Genomic DNA, 21829 nt, shown 5'->3' with positions numbered 1-21829 from the left:
AGTTCATTCTAGGGATTCTGTACTTATGTAACCTACTGTTGTAACTAATCCTGGGACACAATGTAAGGGCTTTGTCCTCGTCACACACTGCTGATCCTGTCGCACAACAGCTGTTTCCTTTTCTTATTGGCTCTGATGTACGTGGCCATTCTTCACCACAGTCGTATTATTCACCTTCGAATCAAAGGTGTGGTAGCTTATTCTACTGAGAATTCTAAATCTCCGGTCTAGATTTTACACCTGCTGTTGTGTCATCCATCCAGGTGTGTTGTATGGAGTCCTGTGTATCGGAATGGCTGCGCTGGCATCGACAATGGGAACTCTGTTACAGGTGAGGGCTGACTCCTGCAGGCTTAAATCATGATCACTAAATTCTTTTTTTTTTTTTTTTTAAAGTTGATGTGACCATCGTTCCATACTTCTCTCGATATATATTTACGCATAGACATATCAAGAGGCAGAGATGACTACCTCTTTACAATTTTTTTAAATGAAACTTTCTATTTTGAGATAATTGTAGATTTATATGCAATGGTAAGAAATAATATGGAGAGAGCCCATATACCCTTTACTTGGTTTCCCTCAATGGTAACATCTTGAGAAAACATCTTGCAATAATGATAATGTCTTGATAGTACAATATCACAACCAATTGTCATTGGTATAGGCAAGCTGCAAGACGTTTCCGTCACCACAAGGATCCCTCCTGTTGCCCTTTTGTAGCCACATCCACATTCCTCCTGCCCCCATTCCCACCTTAACCCCTGAAACCCCTGTTCTCCATTTCTACAATTTCCTCCGGTCAAGAATGTTACATAAAGGGAATCTTACAGTATATAACCTTTTTCACACAGCATAATTTTCTAGAGATTTCACCCAAGTTGTTGCATGTACCATTAGTTTGTTCTTTTTTATTATTGGATAGTATTCTCTGGTATGGATGTACCATAGTTTGTTTAACCACTTACCTGATGAAGGACATCAGGATTGTTTCCAGTTTTTTTTTTTTTTTTTGGAGACAGAGTCTCACTCTGTTTCCCAGACTAGAATGCTGTGGCATCAGCCTGGCTCACAGCAACCTTAAACTCCTGGGATCAAGCGATCCTCCTGCCTCAGCCTCCCAAGTAGCTGGGACTACAGGCATGTGCCACCATGCCCAGCTAATTTTTGCTATTTTTAGTCATCTGGCTAATTCTTTTATGGTTCTGTCCATTCTTAAAAACTAGGCATTTTATTGTTGGGAACATACATCTGTTGGAAGCTTCAGTTACTTGCATATCTTCATGCTTTGGATTGTAAATCTTTTTCACTATCACAGTTTTGGCATCTCTATATCAAAACAAAGGTTGCAATTATCCAATTGGATTTTAAAACTATTTCTACTCAATTTGATCAATTTTTTAAAAATCATATCTTTCATTCTCCTTCATCCTTAGGGAACCAAATCAGGAATGGAAAATGGGTTTCATTACTATCTCTGGCCACTGAGTAGTACTTGTCCACAATCCTGTTTTGAGGAAGATTTTGAGACTATCAAAGCACAAAGGAGTGCTGTGATTTATAAATACCTGCAAGAACAGGACTGAGAGGAGTGGTGTCATTCTTGATTCATGCATTCAATTAGATGCTCCCATTTTCCCAGGATTCTCTATCTTCTTTGCACTTTGTTGCCTTTTCTTGGAGGAACAGATGGATACTTGAGATGGAGAAGCAGAAGCTTCCAAGTTCTAATTACCTCTTTGCCAATGACAAGGCTTCCATGAATAAAACTATGATTTTCAGGAGGAGGCTGAATATTTTAAATAGTCACCCTGATGAAATTACTTTCAAACATTTTAGTTTGGATTTACATGTGCTAATTGCTGACTTTGTGTATTTTTGTAGGCAGCACTCAGCATATTTGGCATGATTGGTGGACCACTTCTGGGCATGTTTGCTTTGGGCATTTTGGTTCCCTTTGCCAACTCACTTGTAAGTATAAAGAGTGAATATGTGTGCGCATTACTTTCCCAACTGCAGTAACAGCTCTACACTTTTTTCTCAGTTGTAAAATATGGTTCCTCTGAGATCTGTCATTAGAAACTTGTGTCCATCACTTACATTACCCATATTGACTTTGAGGGAGTGTGCAATGAAGTGCTCTGCACTAGACCCTGCATGTGTGAAGCTAAATGGAAACTGCTGGAACCATATAGTGCAATTTTAAATATTCATAATATAATTAAAGGAGCAACATATTTTGTATGCTTATTTTCTTGCCCTTCTTAAAAATTAATAGCTAGGGTTTAAAGAATGAGATGAACGGGCTCAGATATGAGAGATTTAAGGACAATAAAGCTGGGAATTCTTGTGAATAACCATAGTGCAGCAAAGAGCTGGGTGTGATGGCTCCTATAATCCCAGCTACTTGGGAGGCTGAAGTGGGAGGATCATTTGAGGCCAGTAATTCAAGAACAGCCTGAGCAACATAGTGAGACCCTACCTCTAAAAAAAGGAAAAGAAGAAAAAAGTTAGCTGGGCGTGATGGCATCTGTCTGGAGTCCCAGCTACCCGGGAGGCTGAGGTGGGAGGATCACTGGAGCCCAAGAGTTTGAGGCTGCAGTGAGCTATAATCATGCCACTGCACTCCAGCCTGGGTGACGGAGCAACACCTCATCTCTTAAAGGACATGATTTTAAAAAATACATAGTATAGCAAAGAGAAGCAATGAGATCTATACCACTTTGGCCAGAAAGTTTCCTCTCTTGATATTTAAAGCTGTAGCTTCCACAACATGTTTTAGTTCCAAAGGGGTGATCGTAACTGGGAATATTATCCAGAAAGAGGTAATATCTCTGTTGTTCTATATAGACATATCTGTGCTTAGAAGTACTACATTTTGTTTGGAAAAAATGGGAGAGAAATTATTTCTCTGAAAGCCAAGAGAAAGTCCACGGGTTCAGTCCTGTTACAAGATGAAGTTCAGAAAAAACTGGTAATGTACGTACAGTTGTTTCAGACAGATATAGAATAACTACAGAACTATGACTTCATGTTCAGAATTCCATTTTCCTCATAAGGCATTAAGAATTGGTAAGGCAGATACTAATAAGGGCTATTATTGTATTATTAGTATTAAATCTCAATGTCATATGAAAAGCTTGTTTGGTAGAAATTAATCACAATAAAAGAGACTTGTTTGTGTTCACCTCAGAATGTTGAAGCTTCGATTAGACTCTTTGCATGATGAAATACTTGGTGGTTTGTCGAGTATCTGAAAAATAAGAAAAGATCAACTTCCTGTTTTTGACGCTTGTTGCCACCATGAATTGCCTTCAGAGGCGCTGCATCTGCCTGAGTTCCACATGCCCTTTTTGGCGGGGGGGGGTGGGGGGGGGGTGGGGGGCACTGTCATTCCTGCCATAGGAAATACGTCTTTTTACCGTATCCAAGTTTTTCACCAGCAGATTATCTACCATTCCTTGGAGTGATCTTCTTCCCTCCTTTTTTCCCCCCTCCCTCTCATTCATTCATTCATTTGTTCATTTAGTCAATAAATATTTATGGGCTGAGCACTGTCTTGGGAGTAGAGCACTGCATGTTTCTGCCCTTGTGGGTTTTATAATTTTGTGGATCCTTGATCAAGCCATGTATGTGCTGAGAGTAAGCTAAGTTTGGCTTGTCAGCCCCTGACCACTCTACTATTCCAATCTCATGTTATTTAAAAACATTTATTGTCTTCCTACTTGACGTCCAGCATTGTGCTAAGTTCTGGGGCACCAAAAATAAAGACACCTAATTCTGCTCTCACGAGTTCACAGCATAGGAAAGAGCTCACAGTCCTTGTGCCCACCTCAAATTCCCTGATCTGGCCAGCATCCTTCTCACGCTCTCAGGAATACACCATTCTTTTCTTCCTACCTTGTGATTTTATTCATATTTCCCCACTTACCTCAAATGTCCCTCTCTTTCTTCTCGATGTGGCTCCTGAGGCTCAGGCTGCCCTGTCTGACTGATCTTTATCTGTAAAGGAATGAGAGAAATTTCCTCACAGGGAGGAGCTTCCCAGCTCAAGGTTTGCTTTCCACCCCATAATTTGGAACCAGGGCTTACATCATTAAGGGCTGGCAGAACACTTGGGCTATTGGTGAAGGGGTGTGTGTATGGGGGAACCGAGTCTTCCAAAGATTGAGAAACCAAAAGTCTTCAGAGGGGACAGTTGGCCAAGTAAGTTCCCCCATTCCATCTCCATTTGTCTCTAGAGACATCTGGTCTGGTTGTGTGCACTATTGCAGTCATTTGTGAAAACTACTTGTTAGTGTTCCCTAATTATCCTGCAGCACAATCACAGTCGTGCATGTTGTTAAGTAGAGGGATAAACCCTGTGTCCGCTTTTGTCTTCAGAGTCTGGTGCTTATACGGCATGCCGTTTGTTCCCAGATTATAAAAATAGAGGGATCGACTGGCCTGGAGTCAACTGTGTGACTGTTGTAGTTTTTTGGGTGTGAAGTGATGAGGCCAAGGTATAGTGCTGGCCATGGAAACAGAGTGGAAGGAATGGAAGTAGGAGACATTTGTAAAGAAAAATGGGCAGGAGGTGGTGATTGGCTAGATAGGGGTATGAAAAAGGGAATGGAGTCAGCATCTATAGGGCTCTAGGTGGAGGGAAAGGGGCCTCTGGTGCCCTTGACACGAGGCAGAGACCTTGCAGGGGAGAGTACTTGTAGGAGGGGAGCTGGTCAATTTGGTTTGGACCATGTTGAACTTGACATTCTAAAGTCAATTTCTATCTCAAAGCAAACTGTGTTATGTTTCTTTTAAAAGCACTCTTGTTTTGCAGGGAACATTTGTTGGGCTGATGGCTGGATTTGCCATTTCTTTATGGGTTGGAATTGGAGCTCAACTTTACCCTGCACTTCCTGAGAGAACATTACCCTTAACCCTTGAAACCTATGGCTGCAACAGCTCATACAATGGGACGAATTTGACGACAACCACAGAAATGCCATATTCTACTACTGCTTTTCAAATCCACAATGTTGAAAGGTATTGAATTAAGTTTTATAATATCCTATTTCTAAAAATTTATGCAATAGGCAGAGAACTCTAGTTGCTTTTTTCTTACCTACAACACTGTGATTTTGCCTAATTCTGACGTGGGTAGAACCCACGTGGCTGGCTATAATATTTTATTTAGCAATAGAAAAAAATGCCATATTTTCTTAATTTCTGTAGAAATGTCTGCCCTGTCTACAGATCTGGAGAAGACTTAAATATTAATGAAAAAAGATTCTATCATGAGTAAATGCTACCAAACACCAGCTCTAGCTGCATGAATTGTCTTTGTGTTTGAAAAACTTTTAAAATTAAAAGCACAATTATAAAATAAATATTGCTTGTATAGTTTTTTAAGTATAGCCTTTATTGACCAAAAGTTACAGTTATCTAAATATGTTAAATAATCACTACTTGTTTAGTTAAACATTCTAGGCACTAGCAGTGAGTTGCTGGTACAATCTTGCCACCAGAGTTTTCACTTACCCAGTACATTTTTTAGCCCCTGGATACTGAGATTCTCTGATTTAATGAAATGAAATAGACCAGTGGTCCCCAACCTTTTTGGCACCAGAGACCAGTTTCATGGAAGATAATTTTTCTGCAGACAGGGAGTGAGGGTCATGGGGGAGGATGGTTTCAGGATTATTCAAATGCATTACATTTATTACATTTGCAGCCACTCCCCAGCACTAGCATCACCGCCTCAGCTCCACCTCAGATCATCGGGTGTTAGGTTCTCATAAGGAGCATGCAGCCTAGATCCCTCGAGTGTGCAATTTACAATAGGGTTCGTGCTCCTGTGAGAATCTAATGTCACCGCTGATCTGACAGGAGGTGGAGCTCAGGTGGTGATGTGAGCAGTGGGGAGCGGCTGTAAATACAGATGAAACTTTGCTCCCTCACCTGCTGCTTACCTCCTAATGTGCGTCCTGATTCCTAATAGGCCACAGACTGGTACTGCTCTGGGTCCCAGGGGTTGGTGACCACAGATGTAGACCCACGGGTAGAGTTGTGTTTCTTTGTATAGTGGGTGTGAGGGCAAGACTTTCCTTGGTGGATATATTAATATAAATGTGCAGCCTTAAAGCACAAACCCCATGGATATGTTTGAGGAATGCAAAGACAAGCCCATTGTCCCGAAAATAGTGCCGCAGTGCCAGCTTGTCTCAAATGACACCATTAGAGTCATCTCTTTTGGATAAAGACATGATGTCTCCCTCTTGAAATAGACACACTCTTGGGAAAAGGGACATGACCATATATATAGCCATTATTTGCAATTCATGTCCCAGAGGGAATTCAGCTATAAGAATGCTTGCCAGTGGGACTTCCAAGGGAGTGAAAGGCAGATAAGTGCTGCATGATAGAGTGGAAAAGAAGTTCTAGAGCTTGAGGCATATTTGGGGGAGTTTTTTTAGGTGAAGGTCTGTGGAGAGAGCAGCAAAGACACATGGGGAGAAATCTGGACAGGCATGAAAGCGCTAATGGACGGGTGATAGGAAACTGACTAGAGAGAGTCAGAAAGGGAGTAAAGATTAATTCAAGGTTAAGTGGGAGGACATACGGGATGTATTTCTTGTTTCACAATTTTGCTTAGCATTTGTCCTGATTATGTAAATATCACGCTTAATTTAAGCGTCTAAGCAAAATGGTTATTTGGATTCCTGAAACAAATAAATTAGCTGAGGTTTACTATGTGCCTGGTACCATAATAGTCATTTTTATATGTTAGCTTATTTATGAAATATTTAATCTAATGAAAAAGAATTTTTGAGCATAGATCATGTACCCAGAACTGTGCTGGCCATTTATTTAATACCCATTGAAGAAAGTCATCCTCCTCCACTGTTTCCCACCTTCCAGGAAATTATAATATAGCTGGAGAGAGTGTGTACAAATATACACAAAGCAATGAACCCAGTAAGCTTGATAAGTGTAATAACTAGCACAGAGTAAATAGCTAATAAATACTTGATAAATATTTGTTAAAAGAATGAGCATAGACAAAGTCGGAGCGTAGACTAACATGAAGACTGCAGAGACATAGTACTAGTTGAAGAAAGCAGAGGTTTGGCTAGATGAGGGGGAAGGTCTGGAAGGCCATTTTTATCACAGAAAATGACTAATGACCAGAAGAGACTTGGACAAGAAAATAAATATTTAAAAAACACATCATGATAAGTAGTATTCATAGGATATCATGGGAGCCAGGAAGAGGAAGAGCCTAACTCTGCCTGGGTGGAGTCAAGGAAACCTTCTAAGAGGAGTATTGCATGGGCTGGAGTTAATGAGTTGGCAAGATTGAGCCCAGGGGACATATAGAAGGAGGAGTGTATGTTGCACAGTGAAGAAAAAACAAGTGCAAAGGCATGAAGGTCTGAAGAAACATGGCATCATGGGCAATCACGCTAGTTTGGTAAGGCTGGAATACAAGGGCAGTGAGCAACATGGCTGAAGATTGAATTAGAGAGCTTTTGGTTGCCTAGATACTGGTTTCCATTGGCCAGATTCAGTTTTGATTCTTTTCAGTTCCCAATATTGGATGGGTATATATTGGTAGCACGTGTGGCTTTAATTTGTACTTCTCTTATAATTAATGAAGTTGAATACCTTTTCATATGTTGATTGGCCATTGGGGCATCTACTTTTGTGAGATGGCTATTGAAGTCTTTGGTCCATTCGAAATGGACTCTCTATCTTTTTCTTATTTATGTAGGAGTTCTTGTTCTATTCTAAATACAAGATATGTTTTGAAAATATTTCATTCCCATTCCATGGGTTGCCTTTTACTCTCTCAATGATACCTTTTTGTGGTCAGAATGTCTCACTTTTAATTAATTTCAGTTTCTCGGTCTTTTCCTATATGGTTAGTCCTTTATGTGTCTTGTTTAAGAAATCTTTGCCTACCCTGAGGTCATACAGATATTCCTTGGATTTTTAATTTAAAAGTTTTACTATTAACCATATCTATTTAGGAAGTGTAATCCCTTTGGAATTGATTTCTGTGGATGGTGTGATCAAGATTATTTTTTTCCCCATATGGATATTTAATTAACCAAGCACCATTTATTAAAAAGACTCTCCTTTTGCTCCATTGCAATGTAGTGGCAATTGAACCCATATAAACCAAATAACTATTTTCCTGCGGGTCTGTTTCTTGATTCTCTAGTCTGGGTTATTTTGTCTTTGGCTCTACATCACACTCTCTTAATTCCATTAGCTCACCTCAATTGTTTTCCTTCTTTCTGGGCTCTTGGCCCCTTAAGTTCTCATTGGCTTAATCTCTCTGATGTTTTTAAAAATCTGCCTCCCTCCCTATCCCCCAGTTTTAATATGTTGTTCTTGGCAGGATGGTTCATCTAAATTGAGCAACTTTATCAAAGTTGAAAGTGGGACTCTAGAGCAACAGTTGTTGAAATGATTGTAGAGCGATCTTATCACTCCTTCACTTAAAATGCTGCAACGAGTGCCATTGCCCATGGAGTTAAGTCTCAACTTGTAGCAAGCCCCACAAAAAGTCCTCCGTCTACCACTTGTCTTGTACCACTTTGTGTCTTGCTCACTATACTTTGGTCAGCTGGTATTTACCTCCCTGGGATGCTTTTCCTCAAGAACTTTTTGTGAGTCAGAGCTCAGTCCAAATGTCATTTTTTCCCAAAGGTTTTCTCTGACCCCTCATTGTAATGTGGTCTCTCCCTCTTCTCCCTGTTAATGACACATCATCTTGTTTCATTTTTCTAACGACACTTTCCACCAGTGGAAATTAATATGTTTATTGATTCGTTGATTGTATTTATCCTCCTGTTAGAATGTGAACTTTATGTGGGCAGGCACCTTTTCTGCTTTATTTATGGCTGACTCTTCCAGTGGCAAGAGCAGCACCTGGGACATTATTAAGAGTTGAGTGAATAAACATGACCCAAATATTTTAGTACATGATCTAAATGAAGTCATACTTTTAATTTCCGATCTAATAAGATAAAATTGGGATAACAGATTATGACATTAAAACATTGTTAAATATTATATTTTGACCTTGCCATGAGAAGCGTTGGCACATACTGGTAGTTGCTAGTTGCATTATATGAAATCTTATAGTTATGTTTTGCTCTCTCTTAGGACTCCACTGATGGATAACTGGTATTCTTTATCATACCTGTATTTCAGCGCTGTTGGAACGTTGGTAACATTATTTGTGGGGATATTTCTCAGTTTATCAACAGGTAACTATCTAAACATTAATATTGTTGAATTTACCTCTATACCTGTTTTTTACTATATCTGTTTTATAGCTATTTATGTAATTTTACTATGATCCTGTTAACAACAAATTTAATTATTTCTTCTATTTTACTCCTGGGAAATTTGAGGGACTGAACTTGAAAGCGAAAGATCCATCTCTGTTTGAATCTTGCTTCTGCCATTCAGTAGCTGTATGAAGTTGGGCCGATCACATAACTAATTTGAGCCTTAGCTTTCTGATGTGTAAAATGAGGACAATAATCATTAACCTCCCTACCTCACAGGTGGCTGTAAGATAAAAATAAGATACTTGGAAACACTGTGTGTGGCTACTACATGCTCAGGATTTTAGACATCTTCATAGCATCTCTGAGCCTTGATCATTCTGTTGTTCTGTGTTGATTCTTTGTAAACTGTAAAGAAGTATATACATGTAAGGAATAATAATTATAACCTTTATATCTAAATAGTGAGAAGGCTTTTTTTGACCTTCATAAATTTTTTAAAGAGTGTTTAAAAAAATCAAATCGATCATATACATAGTATAACTTGCTTTCTGAGATTGCTACAGAACTGTTAGCCTGAGATTTCATTTTGTCCTCACTCTGTGTCCTTCCTGTGTTGGGTTCCCCTCATTTTTGTTTACTCCCTTCATTGAATGGAGCACATCCTATAGCACATTCTTGACAAAGGGTAGACAAGGGAAGAGATTTTTGAAATTTTGCATGTCTGAAAAAAAATTCCTTTAATCTAGCTTATGCTTGACTGATAACTTGTTTGAGTATTGAATATGAAGGTGAAAATAACTTTTTTTTTTCTGGGAGTATATCTTAATTTTCTCTTAGCTTACTGTGTTGCTGTTGAGTGACAGTGCCATGCCACCTGCTGACCCTTTGCATATGACCCATTTTTGCATAATGACTGCCTCCATCTAGGCCTTCAGTAGGGCCCTTTTAATCTGAAGATCCATGTCCTTGAGTTCTGGGCATTTTCTTATATTATTTATTTGCAATTTCCTGTCATTTTCTGTTTTCTCTTTCTGGAAACCGATTAATCAAATGTTCGAGTGGTGGATAGTTCCTCTAATTTTCTTGTCTTTTCTCTCCTGTTTTCCATCTCTGTGTCTTTTAGGTCTGCTCTATGGGATATTTTTTCACTTACTTTTCCAGTTATTCTCAAAGGAGCACTCTGATCCAGTACTGAGAATAGTCTATAAGGGAACAGGGGCAGGTAGGAGGCCATTGTGGTAATCCAGGTGAGAGATCACAGTGGTCTGCACTGGGGTAGTAATGTGGAGTTGGTGAGAAGTGCTGGGCTCCCTAATTCCCTACACCCCTCTCACGCATATACACCCCTAGCAACCACTCTAGGGGAAGGCCACACTGCCCTCCTTGTCAACTGTGTTGTAACTGGTCAGATGTCCTATGCTCTGTCCAACTATGTCTGATGTCTTTGTTTGCTTTATGCTACAGAGCCAGCAGCAGTGTGACACTTGACAGAACACTACTGTCAATTGTTTTCTGGTACCTGGATACAGCAGTGTCTCTTAAACTTTTGTGACATTTGTATTTATAATTATGAAGTTTGTAACAATTGTTCGAAAGTATTCTCTTTCTTTCCCGAAAGAACTTGTTTTTTTCTCATAAACAAAATGGCCAGCACAGCAGATTTATTCTTTTGCCTGTTTTCATATGTTTTAAGACCTATTTTAAACTTTTCCCATCAGTTACCCAATTGTTTGTATCTGGAATATACCTAATCATTCTCCTTGCAATATTCGACCTTTGGTCCTTATTCAACTCATTTTTTTTTTTAAGAAAGTGGGTGTCAGAGAACTCCCTTTGAGTACTCTTTCTTTTCCCTTAAATGCTTTGATTCTGATAACCATATATAGCTATATCTTTAATTTTAAAAAGTAATGCTTTACTCAGGTGAGTGACATCCATAAAAAAAAACTTCAACTTCATTAATTTCATAAATGACTGATTCCTACTCCATAGCAGCAGTGAGCACCTTGAAAAAAATCTAGAAACATACAATTCTGATATTCTTTGGCAAATATATTTTAAAACCTCCTGTAGTGTACTAGAAATTCCATAAGAATTCGGGCTACACATACAGACTTGGTTGGCATTTCAGCCCCACTTGATTCTTTACTATGCACCAGGGCCTCTTTCTTTATCAGTAAAATGGGGATAAATATTTTCCAAAGTAGACCACAACCTGTGAGTCCAGCGATTGTTTTGTTTCTCTCTGTTTCTTAAGCACCTACCACAGTCTCTAGCACACAATAGACACTCAATAATGTTGAATGAATTAATTTAAAGTTGATTTTATCTCTAGAACAGCAACAGCAGAGGTTCTATATAGAACTCATATTTATCATAGTGAGAGGCTTGTAGGATCTGAGGTTGACTGAGGAAAGGGTACAGTGAGCTAAGTCTTTAGCACTATTTACAAGTTTCTCTTTCTCTTTGTGTTTTATGAGTAGTACATCGAGTTGAATATGCATAAGTTAAATGCCCACATGATGGAATGTCATTGTGCAGTTACAGGTATCTTTTTAACATTGTAAATAATCTATATTTTCTTTCAGGAGGAAGAAAACAGAACGTAGACAGCAGATTCATGCTAACCAAAGAGGACTTTTTATCCAATTTTGATATTTTTAAGAAAGTGAGTTGGCTTTCATTTACCTTAAATTAGGCGACTGGGCTTGATTAGCTGTATAGAACGCTAGTTAGTTCTCCGCCTCTTTCTTGAATAGTGATGGACAAGAAAGATATATATCCAGGTGTATATCCCATCCTCTGATGAGCTGTCTGTTGTATATCTCTCTACCTCTGATGGGCTATACCTGTTGTATATCTCTCTCTTTCAGTAGATTACAAAACTGGTTAGAGGAATAAAGACGGTAGTAACAATTAGTTAGAATTAAATGAATGAACAGTTTCTTTTTTCTAATCACCATGCTAACATTTTCTTTTAGAAGAAGCATGTTTTAAGCTATAAATCTTATCCAATGGAAGATGGTGGAACTGATAATCCTGCTTTCAACCATATTGAATTGAACTTCACAGATCAAAGTGGCAAGATCAATGGGACTCGTTTGTGAAGCAGCTCTGATACTACATGATCTTAAATAGTGTCTCAATTTTATGTATTTTCTAAGATAATTGGATCAGGCTTCATTTTTTTTTTTTTGTTTGTTTTTTGCTTTTATTTTTAGTCTATCAAGAATGTTTTGGGGGCTAAATTTTTGTTAAAACAAAGTCCTGATTTTCTTCAGTTCCTACACTCATTAATTAATGTTATTCTGGAGTGAAGAGTTTCAGCACAGGCATTTCCCTCTCTCTTATTTCAATGAAGCCATAGTTGTGAAAGTTATGACTCCGTGTGTGCTGAAAGGCCAATTACGCACATATGCACCTGTACTTGAAGGTCAGAGGCATATGCTTAAGTTTGGGCATTACTGAAAAATATTTTCAATGCTTTTGGTACTAGCATATAAGTTTGAGGGTTTACCAAAATCATAATTAATATTGGAAAAATTTTTCTCTCTCCTACCATGTACTCTATTCTTCTGGAGACAACAGATCTACGTTGTCTAGATCTTTGTTTCTTATCCCCCTATCAGCTCAGGGCACATATTAACCATGGAACTGATTCTGGCTCAGGAAGATGATAATCAAGAAGTATCCTGGCCAGGTGCGGTGACTCATGACTGTAATCCTAGCACTCTGGGAGGCCAAGGTGGGAGGATCATTTGAGCTCAGGAGTTCGAGAACAGCCTGAGCAAGAGCGAGAACCCGTCTCTACTAAAAATAGAAAAAAAAAAGCTGGACAACTAAAAATATATAGAAAAAATTAGCCGAGCATGGTGGCACATACCTCTCATCCCAACTACTCAGTAAGCTGAGGCAGAAGGATTGTTTGAGCCCAAGAGTTTGAGGTTGCTGTGAGCTAGGCTGACGCCACGGCACTCTAGCCCGGGCAACATCGCGAGACTCTGTCTCAAAAAAAAAAAAAAAGAAGTATCCTGTCTGGGAAAGAACCTGGGCCCAATGATCAAGGTCTTTCAGGTGCTACACATCTATTCTTGTGCCTTTTGTCTTGTTTTCTAGAGTTTCTGGCCTTATACTGCTTATAGTTCCTTCCTTGGACCATGGTTCTTATCTACTTCCTAGTTTCTGAGCCCCCAACTTCGGTTTTGCTCTGCACTTTTCCTGTGCTTGCCTTCCTAATTTTCTGTTTATTGCCTTGGGCTTGGATGTGTCTCAAGACACCCAGTGTGGATTATGCCACCCCAAATCCTGGTTCATCAAGTCCTAGCCTATAAATTATAAAGTCCCATGAGCCTGGTACTAACGTATACTTGATGTAGGTCCTTATGGATTTGATGATTTAGAACATTATATTATTAAAAATATTTAAGTTCTGTGGAGTTAGATGACTACATTAAATGCTATTAAGTTGAACTTTTGAATGTCAACTAATTTGCAGTCAATTAAATTTAAAGGTGCATAGGCTTAGAAAATTTGCAATTCTAGTACATTCATCCAGTTAGAGCTAAATTACATAGGCAAGCACTGCTTTTTTTTCATATTCTAGACTCGTTAAATATATGCTTTGTTACATGTTTTAAAATTTCAAGTAACAAAGTTGCTTAGCTCTTTATTTTGCTGTGTTCATAGCTAAGAGTTTGGTTATAGGATTTCATCAATAACTTATTTTTTTCTACAGTTCCCACATTAGATACTGTTTAAAAGTGTTTTTTTAAAACTTTTCAATTTTTTACAAAAATACAAGAAATATTTAGATACATACAAATGCTTTATAATTAAATAATTTTGTGCTTATTTTCTGATCTAAACTATTTAGATAACCATGTCCTGTACATTTAGAGGTTGCTAATAGACAACACTAAGAAATTAAAATAATAAGTAGCATTTATCTAAAGCAAACAGGTCTATATAACATTTAAGTTAACTATATATTCATATATTTCTTATGTGGATAGATGTTATTTTTTAAATCACTATATTTGTAAACAAACATCAAATTTTTGTGTATCTTTCTACACTGTTTTAATGAGTAGAAACACATAATTTTGTGTTTTTGTGCATTTGTAATTTGAACTATCGCTATTTATTTGATAATTCTAAATGCATGTGTGTGTCAAATGCTTCAGTTTTGGAAATCAAAATCTGGTTATTTAACTTTTTCTCTTATCTGATTGCCAAGGGGTTATGCAATGTATTCTTAATGAGAAATATGATGCATCCATTCTTGTTCACTTTCCTTTAGACGAAGTACATTTTTGTAACATTTGGAACTGTAAATATTGTACTTTTATAAACACATGAAAGTGCCAGATAGATTGCTTAAGAAAGCACAGTAATGTGATTATTAATTAAAAATAATGTATCTTAGTTTCTATATTTTTGGATAAAATCAAATAGGGGTAAAATGTTAATATATTATAGTGTAAATTAAATAATCTGCTATTCTTAGATATTTTGAATCACAATAACACTAAGGGGGGAAAAAACCATAACAGTTGTGTGTGTCCATGTCTGTTTTGCTGTTGACAAGTTGCATACCCTTGAATTTGTCCTTGATCTACTCTAATGATGGTACATAGGACTAAACCCCTACTTACCTCACAGGAATAATGTGAGTAGAAAAGATCAGGTTGGCCTCTTTGGCAGAACAGCACTTTATTGACTCAAATACTGTACACTCAATATGATTGGGAATCAAAGTTTGAGACAAAGGTCATTTGCTAGTTTTTAAAAAAATGAGCTGTTAATTTGCAACATCGTAATGTAGGGATAGTGCCTTCTCTAAAAAATGTGTTTCACAGGAATATTAAACTATATTTAAGAATCAGTGGATTATTACAACAGAGGAAATATAAATTTTAAAGGAAGATATAGATAAATCATATTCACTCCATAGAGAAATGAAAAGTGTATAAGTGAGATGTAGAGCAGCATAAACTCATATTCATCTATTTAGTTGCTTATGCAATCATTTTCTCTTCAGACCAGTGGTCCTCAATGGGGTAGTTTTGCTCCTCGTGGACACTTGGAAATGTCTGGAGACATTTTTGGTTGTCACAGCTGGAGAGCGGAGCTGCTGGGTAGAATTCAGCGGGTAGGATACAGGAAAGCTACTACTAAAGCTACTATGAGGCAGGGCAGCTCCCCTCCCCTAACAAAAAATTATCCAGCCTAAGATGTCAGTAGTGTGGAGTTTGAGAACCCTGCACTAGATGCTAAGGTTGATTTTCCTGCAGTCACACGGCATGGTTGTGTTTCTTTTAGGGAAATGTCCTGACGCTTCTATCTGAACGTTCTCATCTACAGGTAAAATGAAAATACCGGTAGCATAGGAAGTGTTATAATGCAGAATGATGACCATATATTTTCATAGCATTTTGAAATATTAAGGACTATAGAATTGTGAATGATTATTTAAATAAGTCTTAGGACAGTTTAGCTTCTCCACGTGGTTTCTAATATTGACACACATTAGGATGAAGGAACTATTAAATATATGAGTGTAAAGATTTCAAAATTTTGTTTTATTTATGATAATCACAGATGGTATAGTTATTTTATTTTTGAAACAACTGAGTGTCCATGATATAGATACATGGGACAGGGATGGGGTGGAGATGGGAGAAGTAAATATCTGGATTGATTCTTATAGGAAATTCTGAATTTTCCCATGAAGGTTGTTGATAAAGAGTCAGCTGAGTGCATGATCATTTAGGTACTGAAAATTCACTTTATGCTTTTACGTTTAAATTTTGTGCTCATTGTTTATGAAGAAGCTTGGGAGAGTTGAACATTACAATGTGAAATATGGTTGCAAATCTGATCTTTCAATCTGCTGATTAAACTCTCTACAAATGTCTTTGAAGTTGCCTGTTTTGGAGGGATAAATGTCAAATTGAATATAATTACTCTAATCAGCCTTTACAGAAAGATATTTTTACCCAATTCACCACAGAAAGGACTCTTCCTAAATTCTGTAATACTTTGTAAAAGTATAAGCAAATAAACATGCAGAACTTTTGTCACAGAAGAATATTTTATTTTTTAGTTAAGTAACACTGTATTTGAAAGTAGAAAGTGTAAAATAAGGCATACAAAAGTACTGAATTTTTTTGCCTCAACCCAATTTTTAATTGTGGTAATTTAATATTTTAAAAGTTGGTCCAAGTAATTGTTGATATCAGGACTTCAAAATAAAAACAGAAGCTGTTAATCTGAACATTTTTTTCTTTCTCTTAAAAAAGTATCAGTTTGAAGTGTTAAATTTACATTTTATATCTCGAAGTTATATTTTGCTTGTGGGGTATAAAACTCAGTGGGCAGCTAAGCTAGAGAGAAGTTGGGTGCCAAAGGTGACTGTGTTTAAACCCAGTTGGAGACGCATGATCAAAGAAGCAGTTGCCAAGTTTCCACTTTGGCATGAAGTTTCCACGTCTCTGTTCTTCCTACGGGTCATCTAAAGTTAAAGTACATACTTATCTCCTACCCACTCAATTCTTGGTTGAGAAAAATGCAAATTCTCCATATAGAGGGAATTTTACATGACCTTTCATTATGAAGGTTAAATCGGATCTCTATAATTTAAACTTACAAAGAAAATAATTAATATTTTAAAATTGCTAACCTTTTGTTACTCATTTCCATTTTTTAATCACTTATTTTTTTTCTTCATTTAAAAAGGCCTATTTCACCTCTTACCCTTGTTTAGGCTTAATTGCCCAAGGGCACCGGATATCAATTTAATAGGATTTTCTCGTGGAGTTCCAGATCCACTTCCACATGTGTGCGTCAGGAGTCCGGATTCTCTCCATTTCTGCTCTCCTCGGCTTCCTAAATCCAGACCTTTGTTCTCTTCTGGACGGTGATCTGGTCTGTCACTGCGCTCGTCTCGTTCTCTTCTAGAGCTTCTCAAACTTCAGTGTGCATCGCGATCACCTGGCGGGGCTGGTTAAAACAGGTATCTGGGCGTCACCTTCAGAGCTTCTGATTCAGCAGCTCTGGAGTGGGTCCTGAGAATTTATCTTTTTCATAATTTTCCTAAGGATGATGGTGCTTTTGGCCTGGGAACCACTGTTCTAGTCCACAGTTGTCTCTTTGAAAACTAAATCTGATGATTCACTGCTTCACTGGAAGAACTCTGACTGCAGAATAAGAGCCCCGTCCCTTAGCCTGCAGGGCTTCTCAGAAGTGTTTATTGCCATCCTTCTTCACGTGTTACGTGGGCCTGTCACACTGAGCATCCCATGATTTGCTAAATATACCACCCTCTTTCTTGCTTCCTTGTTGTTTTACACGCTGTCCCCTTTGTCTAGGCTGCCCAGCTTAGGTCCACTTCTCAGACCTTTGTTTGAAAAACATCTGCTCAATTGTTAGAACTCAGCTTACATATCATTTCCTTCGCTCTTGACACTTTCCATGGGGGATCTTACACTTAGCTCCAGTTCCAGTCGTTCTGATGTGCTCTACACGTGCGAATGTACACAGCTGTCTCTTCAGTGGCGAGTAGTCCCCAGTCCTGACGTTCTCACCCATGCGGAGGGACCATGCGGGTAACTTTCCTGATTTCTCTCTGCCCCTTCACTCCTTGCCCTCCATGCAAACAAGGAGTGACTTGTATATCTTATTCCTTCCCACTTTCATTTCCCTTTGGGATCTGCCTGCTTAAAGAATGTACATTATCTATACTCCACCACTCCTCACTCCCATTAGCTCTTTGACCTCTGTTACTCAAATAGTAATAATTGATTTAAATGTTTACTTAATATCATAGTGAAGAGGAAAAATCCCCATGGCCTAGTGATGTTGTAGCCATCTTAATGTCAGAGCTCAACACATTATGTTTTCTATATTTAGATATGTTTAGACACACAAATACTACTGTGTTAGTTACCTACAGGATTCAGTACAGTAACATGCTGTACAGGTGTGTAGCTTAGGAGCAATAGGCTGTGCAATGTAGCCTAGGTGTGTAGTAGGCTATACTATTTAAGTTTGTGTTAGCATGCTCTGTGATATTCACACAATGACAAAACTACTTAATAATGTATTTCTCAGAGCATATCCCCATTGTTAAGCAACACATGACTGTATGCTATTGGATAGCCATCCCATATTTTATTTATTCTTTAATTAGTTGATCATCATCTGTGTTGTTCCTACTTGTTGGCTATTGTGAAAAATGCTGCTTTGAACATTGGTGTACAAGTTTCTGTGTGGGTATATGTTTTCGTTTCTTTTGGGTATTTACTTAGCGGTGGAAAGGCTGGGTCATATGGTGACTTTGAGCTTAACCATTTATATATACTGTTTCCAAAGCAGCTGCACTATTTGATATTCCTATCAGCAGTGTATGAAGGTTCTGATTTCTCCACATCTTGATCAACACTTGTTTTTATCTGTATTTTTTTATTATAGCTATTCTAACACATGTGACATGGTATCTCATTGTGACTTTGATTTGCATTTTCCTGATGATGGCTAATGATGTTGATCATCTTTTCATGTTTATTGGCCATTTGTATATCTTCTTTGGAAACATGTCTAATCAAATCCTTTGTCCACTTTAAAATCGACTCATTGTCTTTTTAATATTGAATTGTAAGTGTTCTTTTTATATTCAAGATACAAGTCCCTTAGGTACATACTTTGTAAATATTTTCTTCCATTCTGTGGGTTGGAGATTTCTTTTTTTTTTTTTTTAATTGACAGTCTCTGAGTTATGGAGAAAAGTTGCTTGAGATCTAAACAGAAGTAAAATCTAACAGGTGGAAGCCAGGATACCCAGGCAAAGGCAAGACTGAAAATAAATGGTAGGAAAGACTCAAGGAAAGCCTTGCTTTTCATGCTGTTGTAGAGGCAAGGGGCTGGCCCAGGGAGGAGGCCTACGGCTGAAGTGATCAAGCAGAGGAGAGAGGCGCGTGAGAAGGTACAGAGGAGAGCAGGGTGGTGGGATATTCAGAGCATTTAACCAATGATCTCCTCCACTTTCCAGATCACTCTGTTGCCTTCTTGGCTATTCTTCACATTTAAGTAATCAGGCCTGATGTTTTATGTTTGTAGTTCATGAAAGGGTTGCTTCAGCAAAAAACAGAGAAAATAGCAATTTCTTTTTGGCTTTTGGGTACCAAAAGTCTAGCCTCTCAGGTTGACCAGGATAAAACATCTTGGAAGGAGAAAGTAGGAGCTAAGTTCCCCGCTCTAGAGTAGAATGGATCCTGTGCTGGGAGTTTTGGAGGGAAGAGGTGAGAGCTAATGTGGGATCACGTCTCTGAGAAAGTGTCTCTATGTTTACTTCATGTGCTCAGCCCTGGGATGGCAGCAGCGAACCACCATAGGTCTGTGGGATTTGAAAGCCGACAAAACCCATGCCCCATATCTCCTTGTGGCTTAGAGCCACAAGACCCCAGTAAAGACACGAGATTCCAGTAAAGGCACAAGACCCCAGTAGGTGTGTTTGGGTCAGCATAGGGCCTTGGGAATTTAGACTCTATTATGTTTCATGAGCATAGAAGCAGAAATTGCTGCCTTAGGTATCCAGGGAAATAGGACTTTAAATAGGCTCACAGTTTTCCACAACCCAGGGTAGTGGAAGAGCAGTATGATGATTTCCAATCTCCCAAGGGCAGCATGGAGGCAGGAACTGAACCCACATGGGACTAAAGCTCAATCAGGCCGAGATCTACTTACACAGACAATCATTATCTTATGGTTTCAGAACAGAATGTGAATATTATTGGTATAGGCCTAGGCAATTAGAAGAAAATACAAGGCAGGTGGGTAAGTGGTGATGAGAGGAAGATAACGAGTAGTCAATTGATACTATAACTGATTTCAATTGATTTCAACCTCTTAATGCTTTCCGTGATTTCTTAATGTCAGACATCTGTGATTATTGCTGTATTCTTAGCATCTAGAACAGAGCCTGGCTCAATATTTATTGAATGAATGAATCCATACCATTCCTGCATCTTAGGGTTTTTGTTCATTTTTTTAAATGAATGTCACAGATGTGATTCTCTGGGCAGCAGACCCTGATATGGAGTGTAATGAGCTTGGATTTTATTAAGGAGTGCCTTTAGGATCAACACTCAGGGAAGGAAAAAGAGGAAGCAGGTTTGGGCAGAGGTGGAGATTGGGCTACATTGCAGGGCTAAGCACAGTCTCCCCACAGGGACCTCCCCAGTTGTTCCAGGATAGCTGGGCTTTCATATTCCTGCATCAATTAGTCACTTACTGGACTGCCACAGGAGGCAGTGTGGCCTTGGGCCAGATGACCCTCTGCAATGAGGCAGGCCTGACAGGGGCTGACAGCTGGAGGCAGTCAGATGACCCTCTGCAATGAGGCAGGGGCTGACAGCTGGAGGCAGTTTGCCAATGTCACTGCCTACAGCTGGCGGAAGAAGTCTTTCACTGAGGAGAGATCTTGGCAACATATGACTTCTGCCTTACGAGGTAGAAGTTAAATCCCTTGTCTGAGGTCATACACCTTGGATCCAAACTTAGTTTCGTCTGACTCCAGAGCCCATAATCTTAATAGATTTGCTTTATTGTACATGTTGATGTAAACTCTTTCCTAAAGTGGCAAGGGTAAGGGTTAGATGTGGGAGTTATTCTCAGCCTGCTGGGTTATTGCAAAATGCAGGTCAAGGTGAAGGACCTTTGTGTGCACTGGCCCCATCCATCGAGAAGCACCCAGTGCTCTGCTCGGCTGGGAGGCCCGTGGAGGCAGTGCTTTGTATTGAATGATATGACCAACTGATAATTGCTGTTGTAACTAAGACCACAGTTTGAAATTGCTGCCCACCTACCTTGCTACCAGGTTCATATTCCCTAAAATATCAGTCAGATAAAACTGATTAAGCTCAGCTTGAATTGTAGAGTATATTAAAGTAATATGGCCATAAAATATTCATTAAATCAGTAGTTTGTAAAATGTGGTCCCCACTCAACAGAATCAACACCATCTGGGGACCTTCTAGAAAATGAAATTGTCTGGCCCCCTGTAGACCTACTGAGTCAGAAACATCAGCAGTGATAGGGCCCACGTGATTCCAGTGCATGCTAGAGGGTGAGAACTACTGGGAGAGATAATAATAATTAGTAGGAAAAGACAACCCAGGTTTATACTAATAATTAGCAAATAAACTATGTATATTCTTTTAAAAATGGTTTGTGGAACTGCTACTCAAGTCAAGAAATAGTATGTTGCCAGAACCTTAGGTGCCTGTTTCTCCCTTTTCACTCACACTTCAGAGCAAACACTTTGTTTTTATTTTATACTTTTAATATTTAAGAATACTTCCCTGAGTGCATATTTTTGAAGTCTGTGTAAGTAATATAGTATTTAATAATAAATATAAAAATGGTTTGAATATTTTCTCTATTGTGTTCATAGTATTTCTTTTCATAATGGACCTCACCCATCCAAATGATCCCAACTTCCTAATTAGTAAGGTCTGAATTAATAAAAATTACAGATTACTTCC

At 38.5% G+C, this 21829-nt stretch overlaps 1 protein-coding gene across 1 annotated transcript in view; it reads left to right on the top strand.

The window, feature by feature from the left end:
* Window positions 1–12394, top strand: part of SLC5A8 (solute carrier family 5 member 8) — a 40989-nt gene extending 28595 nt beyond the window's left edge. The window contains exons 10-15 of the mRNA XM_069490934.1: window positions 264–331; window positions 1885–1971; window positions 4820–5025; window positions 9157–9260; window positions 11876–11955; window positions 12269–12394. Coding sequence (XP_069347035.1) covers window positions 264–331; window positions 1885–1971; window positions 4820–5025; window positions 9157–9260; window positions 11876–11955; window positions 12269–12394 — 671 coding nt within the window. The remainder of the gene's footprint in view (window positions 1–263; window positions 332–1884; window positions 1972–4819; window positions 5026–9156; window positions 9261–11875; window positions 11956–12268) is intronic.
* The last annotated feature ends 9435 nt before the right edge of the window (window positions 12395–21829 follow it).

This window comes from Eulemur rufifrons, chromosome 16 (genome assembly GCF_041146395.1).
Source record: "Eulemur rufifrons isolate Redbay chromosome 16, OSU_ERuf_1, whole genome shotgun sequence".
Classification (NCBI taxonomy): domain Eukaryota; kingdom Metazoa; phylum Chordata; class Mammalia; order Primates; family Lemuridae; genus Eulemur; species Eulemur rufifrons.
Note: the sequence above shows the minus strand (reverse complement) of the source record. Positions and strands in the feature narration are given on the sequence as shown.